This window comes from Rhinatrema bivittatum, chromosome 3, assembly GCF_901001135.1.
Source record: "Rhinatrema bivittatum chromosome 3, aRhiBiv1.1, whole genome shotgun sequence".
Lineage (NCBI taxonomy): Eukaryota > Metazoa > Chordata > Amphibia > Gymnophiona > Rhinatrematidae > Rhinatrema > Rhinatrema bivittatum.
The window spans coordinates 16,290,210-16,307,193 of NC_042617.1; the positions used below are offsets into that span (position 1 = coordinate 16,290,210).

General features: G+C 45.5%; 1 protein-coding gene across 1 annotated transcript in view; it reads left to right on the top strand.

Moving 5' to 3' along the window:
* Positions 1–16,984, top strand: part of GLP1R (glucagon like peptide 1 receptor) — a 328,220-nt gene that overhangs the window by 118,246 nt on the left and 192,990 nt on the right. Inside the window, exons 3-4 of the mRNA XM_029592923.1 lie at positions 8,769–8,881; positions 9,294–9,544. Coding sequence (XP_029448783.1) covers positions 9,437–9,544 — 108 coding nt within the window. The 5' untranslated portion in view covers positions 8,769–8,881; positions 9,294–9,436. The remainder of the gene's footprint in view (positions 1–8,768; positions 8,882–9,293; positions 9,545–16,984) is intronic.

Genomic DNA, 16,984 nt, shown 5'->3' on the forward strand with positions numbered 1-16,984 from the left:
TAGGAGGAAACAACAAAAGGGGAAAATAGGGGGCTTGGAAAAAGATGCATGGGTGGGAGATGGCGATAGAAGAGAAGGAGATGGCAATGGAGAGCTTCCCTGGGGGAGACAGCAAGATAAACTGGAAGGATGAGACGTGAAAGCTGAGGAGAGCTAGGGAGGAGGGATGGATGTCAGCTTTTGCTGAGGAAGGGATGAGTGGCAGAGAGAAGAACCAGGGGTCAGAGAATGGATGTCGCAGAGACAGCTCAAGAGTAGGAAGAGATGGAGCCGGGGAGGCGCTTGTTTGAAAGGACTTTTTCCGATTCTTTGGCTGTAGGAACAAATCCTGAAAAAGGAAAGACAGCAGGGAGGGTGGGGAGATATCTCCAGCTGGCACCGCCTGATGTCAGCGAGGGAGGGGGTGCAGCTGGGGTGCTTTATTGATAGTAGGAAGGAGGGAGGGAAGGAGAATACTGCCCAGGGAACTTTGGCCACAATAACTGAGTGGAGAGGGAGGTTAAGAAGGGGCATCAGCCCTCGGGAAAGTATTTTTTTTATTGGGTCTGAGTCTGAGAAGCAGGGGGAAAGAAGGAGACTCCGTTTCCCCCTCCCCCATGTAACAGGGTCATATTTTGTATTGGGGGGATGGAAGATGGGGGCATCGGCCCAGGACAGAATTTATTTTTTCTCAGGTTGCCACTGGAAGAGAGGACAGGAAGTAGGAAGAGGGCATCAGTCAGGACATTATTTATTTGTACAGAACTGGCAGATGGGCGAGAGGGAGGAATTGAAAAGGCTGGCTCTAGGGTGGCAGGGAAGAAGAGAAGGTTAATTTAGAGACTAGGAGCCAGAAGAAGAGGGGGATCACAGGCTTGGGGGGGTTTTCCCCCTTGAAGAACTCTTATCCGGCCTGATTTCAGCACAGACCTAAGTTTAGTCAAGGAACCCGGTGGCACTAAATCGCGTTTGTCTGATTTTTACTGGTTAGATTTAGGAGAATATTCAATTGGAAATCTAGCAGATTAGGTTCAGATGAATATTCTCCTAAAGATAATCCCCTAAAGTTGGATGGTTATTTTACCCACTCAGCAGGTCTGTGAATATCTTTTATTGTATCATTTGAGCTGCAGATCACTTTGAGTTGAACTTTGAGGAAAGTGGTCTATAAATGTAACATGAAAATGAAGTCCCAGGGCCGCGTGACGACTCGTTGGTGACATCGAGGCGGGCCGGGTTGGGACACCCCCCCCCCCCCCACGACTTCTTATTGGAGGGCACGCCGGAGGGGAGGGGAAGAGCGACTCACGATGCATCAACGAAGCTAAATGTATCTTGTTCTCACAGGACAAGCAGGATGGAAATCACTGCGGGGGGGCCGGGCATAAGGGGCTGCCTTGCTAGGAAAGATGGCTGGCAGCCCAGGGGGGCACCGGTTTGGTGCCAGGAGTGTATTTGGCTCACACCAGTGTTGATTTAGCTTTTGTTAATAACAATAAAGCTGCAGCCTTCTTCATCCACTCAATTTGGTAGGTGTAATAATTGCTTTAAGACATTATTGGTGCCCTCTGGGGTGTCATCAACATTCCTGAAAGCTTTCGCACTTCTTAATTCAATCTTTTGAGGAAAGCTGCAAGAAGCCTGTCAGCCTTCAATTTCAGCTCTCTCTGCCCCTGCTTCAGCCCCTCCCCTCACAAACAGTCTGCAGGGAACCTTCTTCTATTGTCCCCCCCTAACTCCCTTCCTCCTATCCTGAAATGGAGAAAGCAAGGAAAAAGCAATCAGAATGATTGATCCCTCAAAGATTTCTTAAATCCTTATCAAACCAAAGATGATTTTGATATCATTCCTGGATGGAGTGATGGCCCTATAGAAGAATTTCATCTTTATAAAGGTTCTTGCACCCGCATATGTGACCAATCATTCGTTCACCATATACAATGACCAGGATGCGTTTTGGAAGTCTGCAACTGCTGGTGTCCCACAGCAGGAAGAGAGGACATTAAATTCAATTCATAGAAGCCTTGACGACTGACGCTGCTGCTGGCAAATTTCAACTTGTGCTAATTAAACCTCTTTTATCATCCGTTACTTTGCTTCCAATATACGCACATGTCTTTCTGTGTAATTAACAGCAGGATAAACTGCTGATGCTGAGGGCATTTTTAGCATACCGAGGCTCATATTCTTGGAAAGACGACAAGGACTTTCTCAAGAAAATATAAAAAGGATGGTTGCATGTTAAATGCAAAACAAACGGGACATTTCACAGTTTGTAACATATGTTTTAACTTGATAAATAGTTTATTTTTTTACCTGGTATATTTTTATTTGCATATAGTTTAAATATTGCTTAAAACCAAACAATGGATTTTTAAAATTGGCTTTTTTGGCACGGTCAGAGATGTGAATCTTTATGCAAAATTATGGAAATTTGCCACATTATTGCAGAAGAATCTTGAAAAAATCTGCCGCAGGAAACCGGGGGGAGGGGCAGCTCCACTTATACCCACAGAACATAAGGAGCTCTTGACATTATTATGAAAAAACAACCTACAGGACCATTCATTGAAAGCAAAATGCCAGCTGTGCTCTGTGTTTGTGCTGCTGTGGCTTTCTCAGCCTATTGATACTCAATGACAGTCTCTGAAGAGGAGAGCTGGCGCAGTGGCGTAATTATTACTGTCACCCAGTAACGGGTGGGAGAGAAGAACGGCCAGGAAGGTAAAGGTCCGACAGGAAGAATGAAAGTGCTGAGGCACAGAATACACAGGGTCCTTTTCTCCGTTCTGTTTCTGTAAACTCAGGCAGCCAATTTCCCTGCAAATATCATAAGCTGTACCATTACTGAGGTTAAAGAGAACAAATGGGCACCTTTGACATAAAAGCACCTCAAATATTTTCAAGAGGGCTTGAGAGGCAAATGAATGGAATAGTGCAGCAGCCTTCTGTGCAGGGCTGCATTCGCAGGACTGCATTAACTGTGAATTGACTCCCCTTTGCCAATTAAAGTCACCCCAGTCTCTCTTGTGAGATGTAAAAGCTGATTTAGAGTATGGTGAGGTCAGGGCAATCACTGATTCTGCCACAGACTGTCCATCAGGAGCTGGTAGGGGGTAATATTGCCCCAGTTAAGGAGGCCTGACATTTGAACAGATCATTGTGGAAATCCATTGTTAATATTCTTTTTTTTTTTTTAATTTGACCCTGCAGTTTCTTCATGCTCCTTCGGACTCAAGCTCAATCAGATCATTCACAACCACTTGGAAATTTATTCCCCTGTGTTTTGCCCCTCCCTAAGTTACTTTTTAGTCCAGTCTGTAAAGCCAGCTAGTCTTCCCTCTAGGTGACAGCTTTGGTAAGGGGAGTTCCTTAAGGAAGGTGATCATTTAGGAGCCACAGGAGGATGCATCCCCTAAAGGAGGGGTCAGTATCAAGGGAATAGAAGTGGTGACTCACTTTCTGTGCGTGTGAAACCCGTATACCTGTTGTGAACTAGTGATTATCACATGGAATGACGGTATATAAAACACTCAAATAAATAAATTAATGAAATACATGGGGGGGGGGGGGGGATTCTGGGAATTCTTTGAGAAACGGCTTGTAGGGAAGCCCGGAGAGGGAGGCAGCAGAGGGGCTGCACTGTGCCTTGGGATTCCTTACATCGGTAGGAGATCCAGCTCTGAAAAATCAGGGAGAGGATGTGTTCCCGACAAGCCAGCCATCTGCCAGTAATTTTGGAAGCAAGAGGAGAATTCTTTGAAATTCTTTTCAAGGTGTGAAGAGTCAGAGAGAGTTCAGTGTTGTTTGGAAAGTGACTTAAGAAGCCTAAGGAACTGTGCATGCCTTTTTGTGATTTTTTTTTTTTTACATTCAAAAAACTATTTCCTGTTTTGATTTTGTATGCTAGACTCTCTCTCTATTTTACTACCTGCTAATCTCTTTAGTAAAGTCTATTTTCTACTTCAGTTGTTTATTTTCTACAGTGATCCTCTTTAGAGTCCTACAGATGAAGCCATCCACACCATAACCCACGCTCCTTACCCTGCAATGAGTAGAGCAGTGCTCAGCAGGGCTTGGAATTCCCTGCAAAGGGGGGGCAGGGGGTGAGTCCTACACTTCATTACAGTGACAGTCCCTGGCTAGGGCCCATGCAGTCCGATCTCTGCAAAAACGGGGTCTAAATTAAGCCACTAGGTATCACTGTTACATAATGACTGTGACTGCCCCACCAGGGGCTGTGAATGCTGCCTCTGCAGCATCTCCCACCCCGGGGAACGAATGACCTGAGCTGGGAATGGCAAAGCCATGCCACTGAGTCATCAGTCCAGCCATGCAACTCCTCTTCTTGTACTGCACCGGTTTCTGCCGATTGGTTGCAAGGTATAAAAGGTTTCTTTCATTCCTTCTGTCCTTACCAAGAAGAGGATTATTGTCCACTTGAGCCAACCCTGATTCTTTTTCCGTAATTGCTCCTGTGCTTTCACATCAAGTGGTTCATCCTAGTGAGAAGATGCATCTGAATTGACTCTGCATGGTCCAGCCAGGCTGTGTGTAACTGCGCTCTTTCTGATCTCTTAGACATGTTTATGGTGAGTGTACTGCACCAGCGAATGCCCTGACTCTCCTTTCGGAGGCCTGGCTCTTAAACCCACAAGAAGTCAGCATTAGACTCTACATTGCAGGAACAAAGAGAAGATGTAAATGTGGATCACAGCACTGAGTGGCAAGCAAACGTGATCCCTTCCCTTCTCTTTCAAATGCTAACTTCTAGTACAGACCAATAGAAAGGCAAATACATCCCTTGCACAGAAGCATCTTCTGAGGATATCATTTGGTTCCAATATCCTGTGATAGCCAAGGGAAGGGGAACGGGAGGGAGTTCAATAAAGGAAGGTCCAATGGGTTCCAGTCCCTGCCTTGCCATTGATTCTCTGTGACTTTGACAAACCTCCCCCTTAGGTTTTCTAATCCCTGCCCTGCCACTGATTTCCCTATAGGCACAAAATGAGAGAAAACCCTTTCTAGATCAGGCCATCTTCCCCTGACATTAACTTTACTGGGTGAATTTTCACCAAGTTGCAGGAATAACATGTACACAGAAGCGTGATGGCAGGAAAAGGGCCATATGGCATATAGTCTGCCAGTGCACACAAGTGCTCAGCTCATGGGTATGAATGTGAATGCTATTTTATAAATTGTGAGGATGCATGACCTTGTAATATCACACGTAACATTTAACGGGGGAATCAGGGGTTAGTCTGGGGCATTCCGGGGTGGAGGACGGAAGTTTTTGCACAGGTTGCTGTTATGTAAGTGGTATACGTGCAAACATTACTGAACTTGTCTGAATGCTTTTACCCCTGCTCACTGACTGGTGCAATTGAAATTGGACGTGAACTGGTGAGGGTTCAGGGCAAAGTGACAGAGGGTCTAGGTAAGCTCTAGAAAGTCTGGGTGAACTGGCGGAGGTATTGGCAAACTGGTGATTTGAAATACGGGCGCAAGTATTTTCAGAATGGTATACGCATGTATTGTGTAACAGCGTTTCCCAGCCCTCTCCCGGAGGCAGACCTATCCAGTCGGGTTTTCAGAATTGCCACAATGAATATGCATAAGGGAGAGCCACATGCACAGCGTATGCAAATCTATCTCATGCATATTCCATACGGATATCCTGAAAACCCGACTGGATAGGTGTACCTCCGGGAGAGGGTTGGGAAACACAGCTTTATAAAATACCTGTCTCCGTGTTTAATTCTGGGTTATTATGCATGGAAAATGTATGCATATATATTTTTTTTACTGAATTCCTGCGTTACAAGTATACTGACATACTACAAATTATGCACCTAATTTTCAAAAGCATTTATACGCAGGGACGGTAACTTTTTAACTGGTGTGCATGCGTCCATTTGCACGCATATGTCAGCTCACACCCAGGGTCGTGACCATTTCATATCATTCACACACATATGCATAAATGTTGTAAAATATCCTGGCCACACATATACGGACAAGTGCAAGGTGTTGCATATAGGGAAAAATAACCCTTGCTGTAGTTACACAATGTTGGGTTCCATATTAGGAGCTACCACCCAGGAAAAAGATCTAGGCATCATAGTGGATAATACTTTAAAATCGTCGGCTCAGTGTGCTGCGGCAGTCAAAAAAGCAAACAGAATGTTAGGAATTATTAGGAAGGGAATGGTTAATAAAACGGAAAATGTCATAATGCCTCTGTATCGCTCCATGGTGAGACCACACCTTGAATACTGTGTACAATTCTGGTTGCCACATCTCAAAAAAGATATAGTTGCGATGGAGATGGTACAGAGAAGGGCAACCAAAATGATAAAGGGGATGGAACAGCTCCCCTATGAGGAAAGGCTGAAGAGGTTAGGGCTGTTCAGCTTGGAGAAGAGATGGCTGAGGGGGGATATGATAGAGGTCTTTAAGATCATGAGAGGTCTTGAACGACTAGATGTGACTCGGTTATTTACACTTTCAGATAATAGAAGGACTACTGGGCTTTCCATTAATTTAAAACTAATCGGAGAAAATTCTTTTTCACTCAATGCACAATTAAGCTCTGGAATTTGCTGCCAGAGGATGTGGTTAGTGCAGTTAATGTAGCTGGGTTTAAAAAAGGTTTGGATAAGTTCTTGGAAGAGAAGTCCATTAATTGCTATTAATCAAGTTTACTTAGAGAATAGCCACTGCTATTAATTGCATTAGTAGCATGGGATCTTCTTGGTATTTGGGTACGTGCCCGGTTCTTGTGGCCTGGTTTGGCCTCTGTTGGAAACAGGATGCTGGGCTTGATGGACCCTTGGTCTGAACTAGCATGGCAATTTCTTATGTTCTTATGTTCATAATGCCTCTGTATCATTAAATGGTTAGACAGCACCTTGAATACTGTGTGCTATTCTGGTCGCCGCATTTCAAAAAAGATATAGTTGCACTGAAGAAAGTACAGAGAAGGGCAACCAAAATGATAAAGTGGATGGAACGGCTCCCCTATGCACTTGTGATTTAACTACTCTGAATAATTTTATGTCATCTGCAAATTTGATCACCTCACATGTTTTACCTCTTTCCAGCTCATTTTTTAATATATTAAAAAGCACCGGTTGAAGATGAAGAAATGACCGAAATATTAAATAAATACTTCAGTTCAGTGTTCACTAAAGAGGACAAAACTCTGTTTACAGAAGAGAATGTATGGGAAGAGCTAGAAAAACTGAAATTTAATGTGGACAAGTGCAAGGTATTGCATATAGGGGGAAATAACCCTTGCTGTAGTTACACGATGTTAGGTTCCATATTAGGAGTTACAACCCAGGAAAAAGATCTAGGCATCATAGTGAATAATACATTGAAATCATTGGCTCAGTGTGCTGCGGCAGACAAAAAAGCAAACAAAATGTTATGAATTATTAGGAAGGGAATGGTGAATAAAACTGAAAATGTCATAATGCCTCTGTATCACTCCATGGTGAGACCGCACCTTGAGGACTGTGTGCAATTCTGGTCGCCTCATCTCAAAAAAGATATTGTTGCACTGGAGAAGGTACAGAGAAGGGCAACCAAAATGATAAAGGGGATAGAACAGCTCCCCTATGAGGAAAGGCTAAAGAGGTTAGGGCTATTCAGCTTTGAGAAGAGATGGCTAAAGGGGGATATGATAGAGGTCTTTAAAATCATGAGAGGTCTAGAACGGGTAAATGTGAATCGGTTATTTACTCTTTCGGTTAATAGAAGGACTAGGAGGAACTCCATGAAGTTAGCAAGTAGCACATTTAAAACAAATCAGAGAAAATTCTTTTTCACACAATGCACAATTAGCAGCTGGCACACGTACATTTGAAAATGCATACTCCCCAACCTTAAATCTGGCCCTCTTTGTGTGGCTAAAAGACCAAGCGTTATTCCACAGTGCGTGAACTCTCAGCCACATTTAGGATAGACAGTCTTCACACTGCCGATGTAAGCAGGTAAAATGTTTTTTTACATATGGAAGTAGGTTTGAAATTGCCCTTCTGGTGACTAGGCCCCTATTGGAATCCTCCCCATTCTTTACCTAATGAAGACATTTGTAGAGGTATCCAGCAGAAGCATGATCTATTTTGCTATGGATCAGCTCTTAGTGTGCTACAGCAGTGAAAACATTGTTGCTGAAGCACACTATGAGCTACAGCAACACGTCATTGTTGTGTTGTGTCACCATGTGCCAGGTCACAGCATTTTACTCAGTGCAGACACCATAATGAAGCAATTTTCAGACTGGCTGCTTAGCTGCAAAGTCTATGCGTATACTTTGCACCAGTTTCAAGGAGAAAGGACCCGCATGCTTTCACTGTGAAAATTGCTAAGAGAAAAAGTACCCACAGACACTTTTGTGTGCGTGCATGTTTTTTTCCCCGACTAAAACCAAGCATGCACTTTTCAAAATAATAAAGTATGTGCGCCATTGTAATCCCTACCCTAACCCCAATGCCGGGAATGCCTCCTCTCAATGTGCATTGGGGAACTATGCACTTACTTTTTCCCTGCATGCAGGGTAGGCAAGTATCAAAGAGCTCATATCCCTGGGCAAAATGCTTTGGAAATGGCTTTGAAAATTGTCCTCAGCAAGTCATAGTCAATATTCCAGTTAACCTACAACTCTATAGGAGCTTCCAAAGTCAACTGAATAAAGTTGTGCTCCCTGGGATGTCCTATAGCTGATATCCTTAATGAACCGTTATAATGCTGACCTGACACTGCACTTTCCTTGTATCCATTAGTGCTCCATGGTCGGGTGTTTCGGTTCTGCACCCTTGAAGGCACGTGGCTTCTGATAGAGAACTCTACCGTACCATGGAGGAACCTCTCGGAATGTAAGGACAATCTAAGCCAGGTAAGGGGAGCTCAAATGAGTGAGAACTATTTTTCTTCTACAGGTACCATGGGCTTTCTTTGTGGCAGGGCTCTTTGCAGTGAGCCAGGAGCTGCAGGTTTTCTCTCTTTGATAGTGTACTGATGCTTTGGATAGCACATCCAGCATGTGCATAGGTTTCATAGCCCGGGCTTGAAAGGGAATCTCTCAATCTGACTCTGATCTGGTCTCTAAAACCTGGCACTGCCAATCTAGCCCAGCATCCTAGTTCCAGTCTCAAGACAAAACTACCTCAGCACTAGTTTCAAATGAAGATGGCTGAGGGAAAACAATTGTCACAGGGGTCTGTAGCTGAGAAGAGAGTGGTTAGTGCTTGAATAGAGTCTGCACAGGATGAATATTCTACAGTGTATGTTTGTCTCTTTCCATGCAGGCTCTTTCTTCGTGTTCCATCTCATCCAGGAGTCACCACGCACAGCCTCTCTTATTTTCCATTCCATCTGCTTCTCATCAAGGCGTCATCATGCACAACTATTTCCATATTCCACCTTACTTGGCTCTCCCAGAGGAGTGATCATGCACAGCTTCTCTTATCTGTCATCAAGGAAGCAGCTACTCACCTTGTTCCAAGGAGCCATGGAAGATACTCCTCTGAAAAAAACATCACGTGAAATGCACCTTGAGGTTAGAGAGCATGGAGGGGCGTCCTCTGCTATTCTCTCTCTTTTTATGGTTTTTATATTGAATAATTTATTTTTTGTACTTTTGGCCATGGACCATTTGTAGGTAGACTGGGACTGGGTTTATTTTACCTATGGCTGCTCTAGTGGCTCAGCCCCCTTTAGACTGTGCTCTAGTATCAAGGACCATGCACCCTTTGCACCTTCAGAGAGTCATTCTTGTCCTTTCTCACCTACTTTTTACCAAGAAAATGTAGTACATGGATTCTTTCTTACTCCTTTGTAGACTTATCTCATCAGGTCCTTCTCATTCATCTCTCATCAATAGACCTGCCAACAAACTCCAGTTTACCAGTCCTAGTTTATCATCCTCCCTTCTCTAAACATTCTGGAGGGGAGATTGGAGTAAACATCAGTGACTCAAAGTGCCACTCATGAAATTCAAATGGAATACATTGCAAACTCATTTGAGAGGAAGTTAATTAATGATTGTAGTATAATTAGCAGCTCTATATTAAAGAGCAGTCGTGTACGATCTCCAACCTTTTCAATGTTTTCTCCTAATTTCCTTCCCCATGCATGTCAAGTACTGCAGGGAACTCCTGTGACCAAGAGATAGTGAGGCAGCAACTCCATGAGTTGCTTCCACTATCCTTATTTGACCAATCAGGAGGTGTTTCCCTAATGTGTGGTTCTGCCTCCACTGGAGTTTGTCCTCTTGGGGGATGGAAGCTGAGCCTTAAGTAAAGGATAGTAACTACTATGATTCAGTCTTCAAGCTGATCTTGGACTATTTCAAGGTGAAAAATAAAAACTTTAATAATATCTCTACTAATTAAATATCATATACCAACTTTACTTGATTATTCTTTGTTCTCTCCATCATTAGAGTTACTGACTCTACTGACAGCAGCCTAATTCAAATAGCAAGTGATCTCTCTATACAGATTCAAAGGATGTCAGGTGGTAGAAATGGCAGCCTAGATCCCTAACTTTCAAAGGAAGACTAGAGAAGGTTATAGACTTGATTTGGTTTTAACTTGGGCTCCAAATAGATCTACCTTTGCTATCCAGAATGTATATATTACTCCGGTAATACAGTCTGATCACCATTTAATTTCATTCACATTGGATAGCTCTGTTTCTTCCCTTCTGTTTCTGACATAACAACTGTGTTACATATCAGATCTGACCTTACTTTTGCATGTTTCACAGGTAAATTGTATAATCTGATTTTTCCCAGTTTATCTGGATCAATTGAGAACCAATTAGGCTTATGGAATTCTCATTTGAACAGCACTGTTAATGAAATTGCCCCTTTAAAATCCCGTATTGTCAAAACTAACAAGAAAGCCCTCTGGTTCTCTGAAGAAATTAGAGTTCTGAGTTAGAGTAGGCAATTAGAAAGATGTTGGAGGGAATATTTATAATTAACAATTAATGTCTTATAATAAGAAAAGGAGAGTGCTAAAAAGAATTTATTTTTCCTGTAAGTGATACAGCTTGATTGCTAGGCCAGAATGTTAAATATTTCAGTACCTTCCATCTAATGGTAAACCCATATAGATTTTTTTCTCAGTAGCCAATTCGTGAGCTCTCTATGATGGAGTCAATTAAAAATTCCTTTTCTGGAATTGCTAATACTCAGCTTGAATCTGAGTAAAGACAATCAGTGGTACATCTTATTAAGGAATCGTCCAATGGTCCTTCCACCTTTCAGAAGGTACCTTAATGTCAAAATCTTTCTTTTCCTTCCTCTTTCTTTGAAAGATCTACAGAACTTACTCTTCTCCGCTGGCAAGTGGCTAACCTTTAGATGTTATGGTCCTGTATTAACTAAAGGAGCAGCAGATTTTTTAGCTCTGCATGTACAATCTGTTATCAGCCACTCCTTAGAGGAGGGCATTTTTCCCACGAGATTAAAGGAGACAGTGGTGGTTCCAATCTTGAAAAGAGGCTATCCAGGCCTCTCTGACTTCCCTGGTCTGCACCCTATCTCTCATCTTCTTTTTTGGGGTAAACTAATTGAAAAGATAGCCCTTATGTAACATTTGTGGACCCTTGTTGCTGTGATGAAGTTAGCTCAGCATATGGGGAGGCACCATAGGCCCTCACCGACAGCTGGTGGAGCTACACAGGGAAGAGACGGGACAGGAGCTTCACCTAGTTCAACCCCTTTCCCCTTGGGTTGAGTCCTTGGGTTCTGGGGGCCGGCAGGTCTTAGGCAAGAGTCTCTATGGAAGTGGCATAAGCGCAGGACCAAGACCAGACTAGAGTCAGAGGCAGGCGGCAGATTAGAAGGGTCAATGTCCAGGCAGAGGTAAGTGGCAGGCAGGAAAAAGAATGGTCAATGTCCAGGCAAGGGTCAAAGGCAGGTAGCGAACAAGAATGGTCAAAGCCAAGGCTGGGATCAGATCCAGAAGTCACTCCAAGGACAGGCTAAGGAGACAGGGAGAAGGACTGATACAGCGAGGCAGGCAGGGAGGCAAGGGCTGGATAAGACGAGGCAGGATGGGCTGGAGAGACTAGGCAGGCTCAAGATGAGGAACAGAAGAGTCAGAAAGCAGCAACATGCACTACATACAAGATGCAGGCGACCTGCTGCTGAGGCATCTGCTGGGAGTCTGCAGTGGCCTTTTATACCCAGAGCGGGAGATGTCATCAGCAGGTGCCGAAATCAGGTTTCCCACCTTTGGCCCATTAAGACATGACGCGTGCTGTGCATGCGTGCCTACGGAGTTTGTTGAGAGGGTTCGGAGCTTGGCAAGGAGGAGTGGTGTTGGAAGGGACTTCTGAGCTGCAGTCTGCTTCTGCTGTACGCAGGGGTGAGTGCTGCGACTCCCGGGGCCTGCTTGCGAGCCATGAAATGTAACACCTTATGCAATTTACTGATCATATGGAGAATTCTGTGGCGTTAGTATTAGACCAAACTTTTTTTCACTCCATGTATAACACAAAAATTGCCTTAGTTCTTATAAACTACATTCAAAGAAATCTTGATATAGGACAAGACTGCATATTTATTTCTTTACATTTGTCAGCTGCATTTGATACTGTAGATCAAGATATCTTGTTGTCTCGCCTAATGGTCACTGATGTAGAAGAGATCATATATTTTTGGTTTGCCTCTTTTCTTCAAGAGAGAACATATTAGGGGCCTTATTTTCTAAGGCTATCGCAGGCTTGCGCTAACAGCGCGATAGCTAGCGATAGTAGCGCACGTCTGCGCTACCTAAATCGGGGTGGAGGCCCCGGAAGAGGAGGAGTCGGGGCATCACCGGGGCCAACTCCGCGAAGACGGCGCGGACAGCGAAAAGGTAAGGGCCTTTTCGCGTCCTATTTCGTGCCCAATAACTACACCTTCTATGGTGGCGCTATTGGGTGTGAAACCGGCAGCGATCGCACCGCGGTGGTGCGATCGCTGCCAGCTAGCGCTGGACCGCCCCCCCCCCTGTGTGCGATACTTTAGAAAATGAGGCCCTATGCTTGCTGGGGCAATATTTTTTCTCTGTCTTGGAATCTGACCTCTGGGGTTCCTCAGGGATCCTCGCTTTAAACTATTAAATATTTATATGTTGCCTTTGGCACATATGATTGGAAAGTTTGGCCTGCACTTTTCAGTGTATACAGATGATATCCAAGTTTATTTCTCACTTGGTGCTAACTGTGCTGAGGCTCTGCCCAACCAAAATAGCTGTCTTCGAAAAATCAAGCATTAGTTATTAGGGGTGTGAATCGTGTGATCGATCGTCTTAACGATCGATTTTGGCTGGGGGGGGGAGGGAAATCTGATCGTCGTGTTTTGTTTTGTTTTTTTTAAATCGTTAAAAATCGTAAATCGGGGGAGGGCGGGAAAACCGGCACACCAAAACAAAGGCAAAGGTAGCGCTGGCGCCATTTTTTGCCCTCACTATGTCATACGGGTGACCATCGCCCGTATGACATAGTGAGGGCAAAGGTAGCGCCGGCGCCATTTTGAAGATTGGCAATACGGCCCGCGTGCAGGAGGTCGCTCCCAGACCCCCGCTGGACTTTTGGCAAGTCTTGTGGGTGTCAGGAGGCCCCCCCCAAGCTGGCCAAAAGTCCCTGGGGGTCCAGGGGGGTCCGGGAGCGATCTCCTGCACGCGTGACGTCGGGAGCCAGGAACCAAAATGGTGCCGGCGCTACCTTTGCCCTGTCACATGATAAGGGCAAAGGGCCACCGGCGCCATTTCTCTTAATGCAGCCTTGGCCAGAGAGCGGGAGATCGCGCCGGGACCCCCCCACTGGACCCCAGGTAATTTAAAACATTTTGGGGGGGTTCGGGAGGGTGGGGGATTTGTTTTAAAGGTTCGGGGTGGGTTTTAGGGTTGTTTTGGTGTGCCGGTTTTCCCGCGCCCTATTTAACGATACAATACAAATACCCCTGATGATAAATCGGGGGCATTTGTATTGTATCGTGCACGCTAACGATTTTGGACGATTTTAAAATTATCTGACGATAATTTTAATCGTTCAAAAACGATTCACATCCCTATTAGTTATAATAGTTAACTAGCAGTAAGCTGAGTTAAACCATGAAAGATTAATATTGTATAGTTGAAATGCCCACAGAAGCCAGCTCTATGGGTGTAATGGGAGCTTGAGCACTCCCAGTAATAAGCAAACTCATTTTGTCCAGGGAGTGATTAGTGTTGCATTGAACACTATGTCATATTATATGAAATAAAAATTTTGGGAATCTGATAAGATATTAATCTAACAATGCAAAAACATTTTAGTAGTACTGTGAAATCTTGTCTGTTTTATCTCTGGAGTATTTGTAATATGTGTCTATATTTGGAAAAATCAGATTTGCATATGCCAGCGCAAGCCGTGATTTCTTCTTGAGTTGACTATTGTAACTCTTTCCTAAATTCCAGAGGTAAAGACTTGAGCTTATACAGAACACGACTGCATGTTTGATTTCAGAGATTTCTTTATACTATCGTGTTCAGCTTGTCCTTAAGTCTCTTCACTGGCTTGGCTTCCTGTTCCTTATAGAATAAACTTTAAAAAATCAATTTTAAAAGCAATGCTCATGCAAAAATGCCCATATGCATGCATATGTGGGCCGCACGCGAGCAACGCGGGTTTTAAAAAGTCACGAGGTATGCGCGTATATATGCGTGCAAGCATCAAAAATAAGAGGACGGAAAAGGGGCGGGGAATGGGTGTTCCAGGACGGCGTCAACAGTTACGCACCTAACTCAGTATTTTAAAACTGGAGATTTCAGCACGCGTTGGCTTGTTATCTGCGTAACTTTGCTGCTGCTCCAGATAAGGAGCAAGCCTATAGAGCTCGAGTTTTAAGGCTTAAAGGACAGGATGAGGGGTCTGGGTCAACTGAGGGGCATGCAAGATGAAGAACTAGAGGGGTCTTGAAGACCTCAATACTAACTGGATAAACTAGTGGACTAATTGGAAAAACTGGGTTGTCTGACATATGAGCATGTTTTAAAATCCACTTAATATGTAAGTAAAAGCTGCAAAGTCCTAGGCAAGATACACAAAATACGTTTCTCGAGCAGTCTCTTAAGATTAGGTGCGTACTTACACAAGAGAGGTATATTTTGTGAACAAGTGCACGCATGATTTAAAATTGGAGTGTACCTCTGCTTGTGCACCAATTCGATCCGTTAGGATTTTGGCTGCTACAAAGCCTCTTCCTACCCTGCTGCCTCCTGCTATGATACCTTCTCACCCGCAGAGGCCTCTAACAAACACTGCTCTCTGCCACCGGAGCCATCTCCTCAGTGACCAACCTGATTCAGCCTGTATTGCAGCCTTCCCTCCTCTAGCAATCCTCAGTAGGCCTGGATTCCAGAATTTGCCAGGCTCCTCCTTCCTACCTGCACCACAACCAGCCCTGGCTCTATTTAGATTTACTTTGCCATAACCACCTTGCTGGATCATTGAGTTACTCTTGGCTCTTTGTCCTGGCCTCTGTTCCTCATTCTGTGGCCTACAGGCCTTCCTGTCTTGCCTTGCCCTGTGGCATTAGGGCCTTCTTGCTGTCACAGGTGCTTGCTCATTCAGGGGGTGAATGGGCTCACTGGTCTTCAGCCCCTGTCCTCTGAGTCCAGCCAGCGAGGATGACCTTTCCCAAAGGAGCAGGGTTAAACACAGTCCCTTCCAAAATAGGATTCTTCTAGTCTTCAAGCGCCTCACATACAGGTCGATCCAGTATCGTCCGCTCGAGGATTGCCCGTCTGTAACGTGCTCGTAGCGCACAATTCGGGCGCGCAAGGCAATTCGGCGATACAGTCTCCAGTTTCAAGCGTCCGTATCGCTTCTGAAAACAGACGCATAACCCTTTCCGCACCCGGCATGTAAATGAACGAAAAAGCTGTATAATGAAGGAATTAGCTATTCCCCTGCGATACTGTAACGGGCGCTGATATTATCTCCTCCGTAACCCGCTGTTCTGCCGCGGCCTTAACCTGCTAGTTTACCGCCTCCCCCTAGTAGGAGTTAGTGTAGTGTAGTGTAGGGTAAAAACATTGCTTACCCGCCCTGGTCCCGTCCGGTCTCCTGCAGCCCCGTCCGGACCGGACGGGGCTGCAGGAGACCGGACGGGACCAGGGCAAAAAAAAACAAACGAAAAAGTAGCAAGGCTCGGGCCTGCTATTGTAAGTTTAAAAAGTGTAAAAAACAAAAAACCTGTGTGTTATATAAAAAAATAAAACAATTTTAAATACCTGTCGGAGGGCCGTGGGTCCCGGTGGGCGGCGGGCAGCCATCAGCGGCATCCGGTAGTCCCTTCTCCCTTCCTCCCTCCCTCCCCTGCCTGGATGAGCGCCAAAATCGCACGGGCGGGGCGGCAGCGGGGGGGGGGGGCGGCAGCAGGATCCGGGAGCGGCGGGTAGGCGGCAGCGGGGTCCGGGGGGGCAGCGGCAGCGGGGTCCGGGGGTGGCAGCGAGATCCGGGGAGCCAGCAGCGGCAGCATGTTCGATCGGGCAGGCAGCTAGGTGGCAAAGTAAAGATGGCCGCCTGCACGGGAAAATCGTGCAATTGGCCGCTGAAGACGTGACGTCACGACGTTTGGCGTCACGGGGTGTGACGTCACATCTTCAGCGGCCAATTGCACGATTTTCCCGTGCAGGCGGCCATCTTTACTTTGCCACCTAGCTGCCTGCCCGATCGAACATGCTGCCGCTGCTGGCTCCCCGGATCTCGCTGCCACCCCCGGACCCCGCTGCCGCTGCCCCCCGGACCCCGCTGCCGCCTACCCGCCGCTCCCGGATCCTGCTGCCGCCCCCCCCCGCCCGTGCGATTTTGGCGCTCATCCAGGCAGGGGAGGGAGGGAGGAAGGGAGAAGGGACTACCGGATGCCGCTGATGGCTGCCCGCCGCCCACCGGGACCCACGGCCCTCCGACAGGTATTTAAAATTGTTTTATTTTTTTATATAACACACAGGTTTTT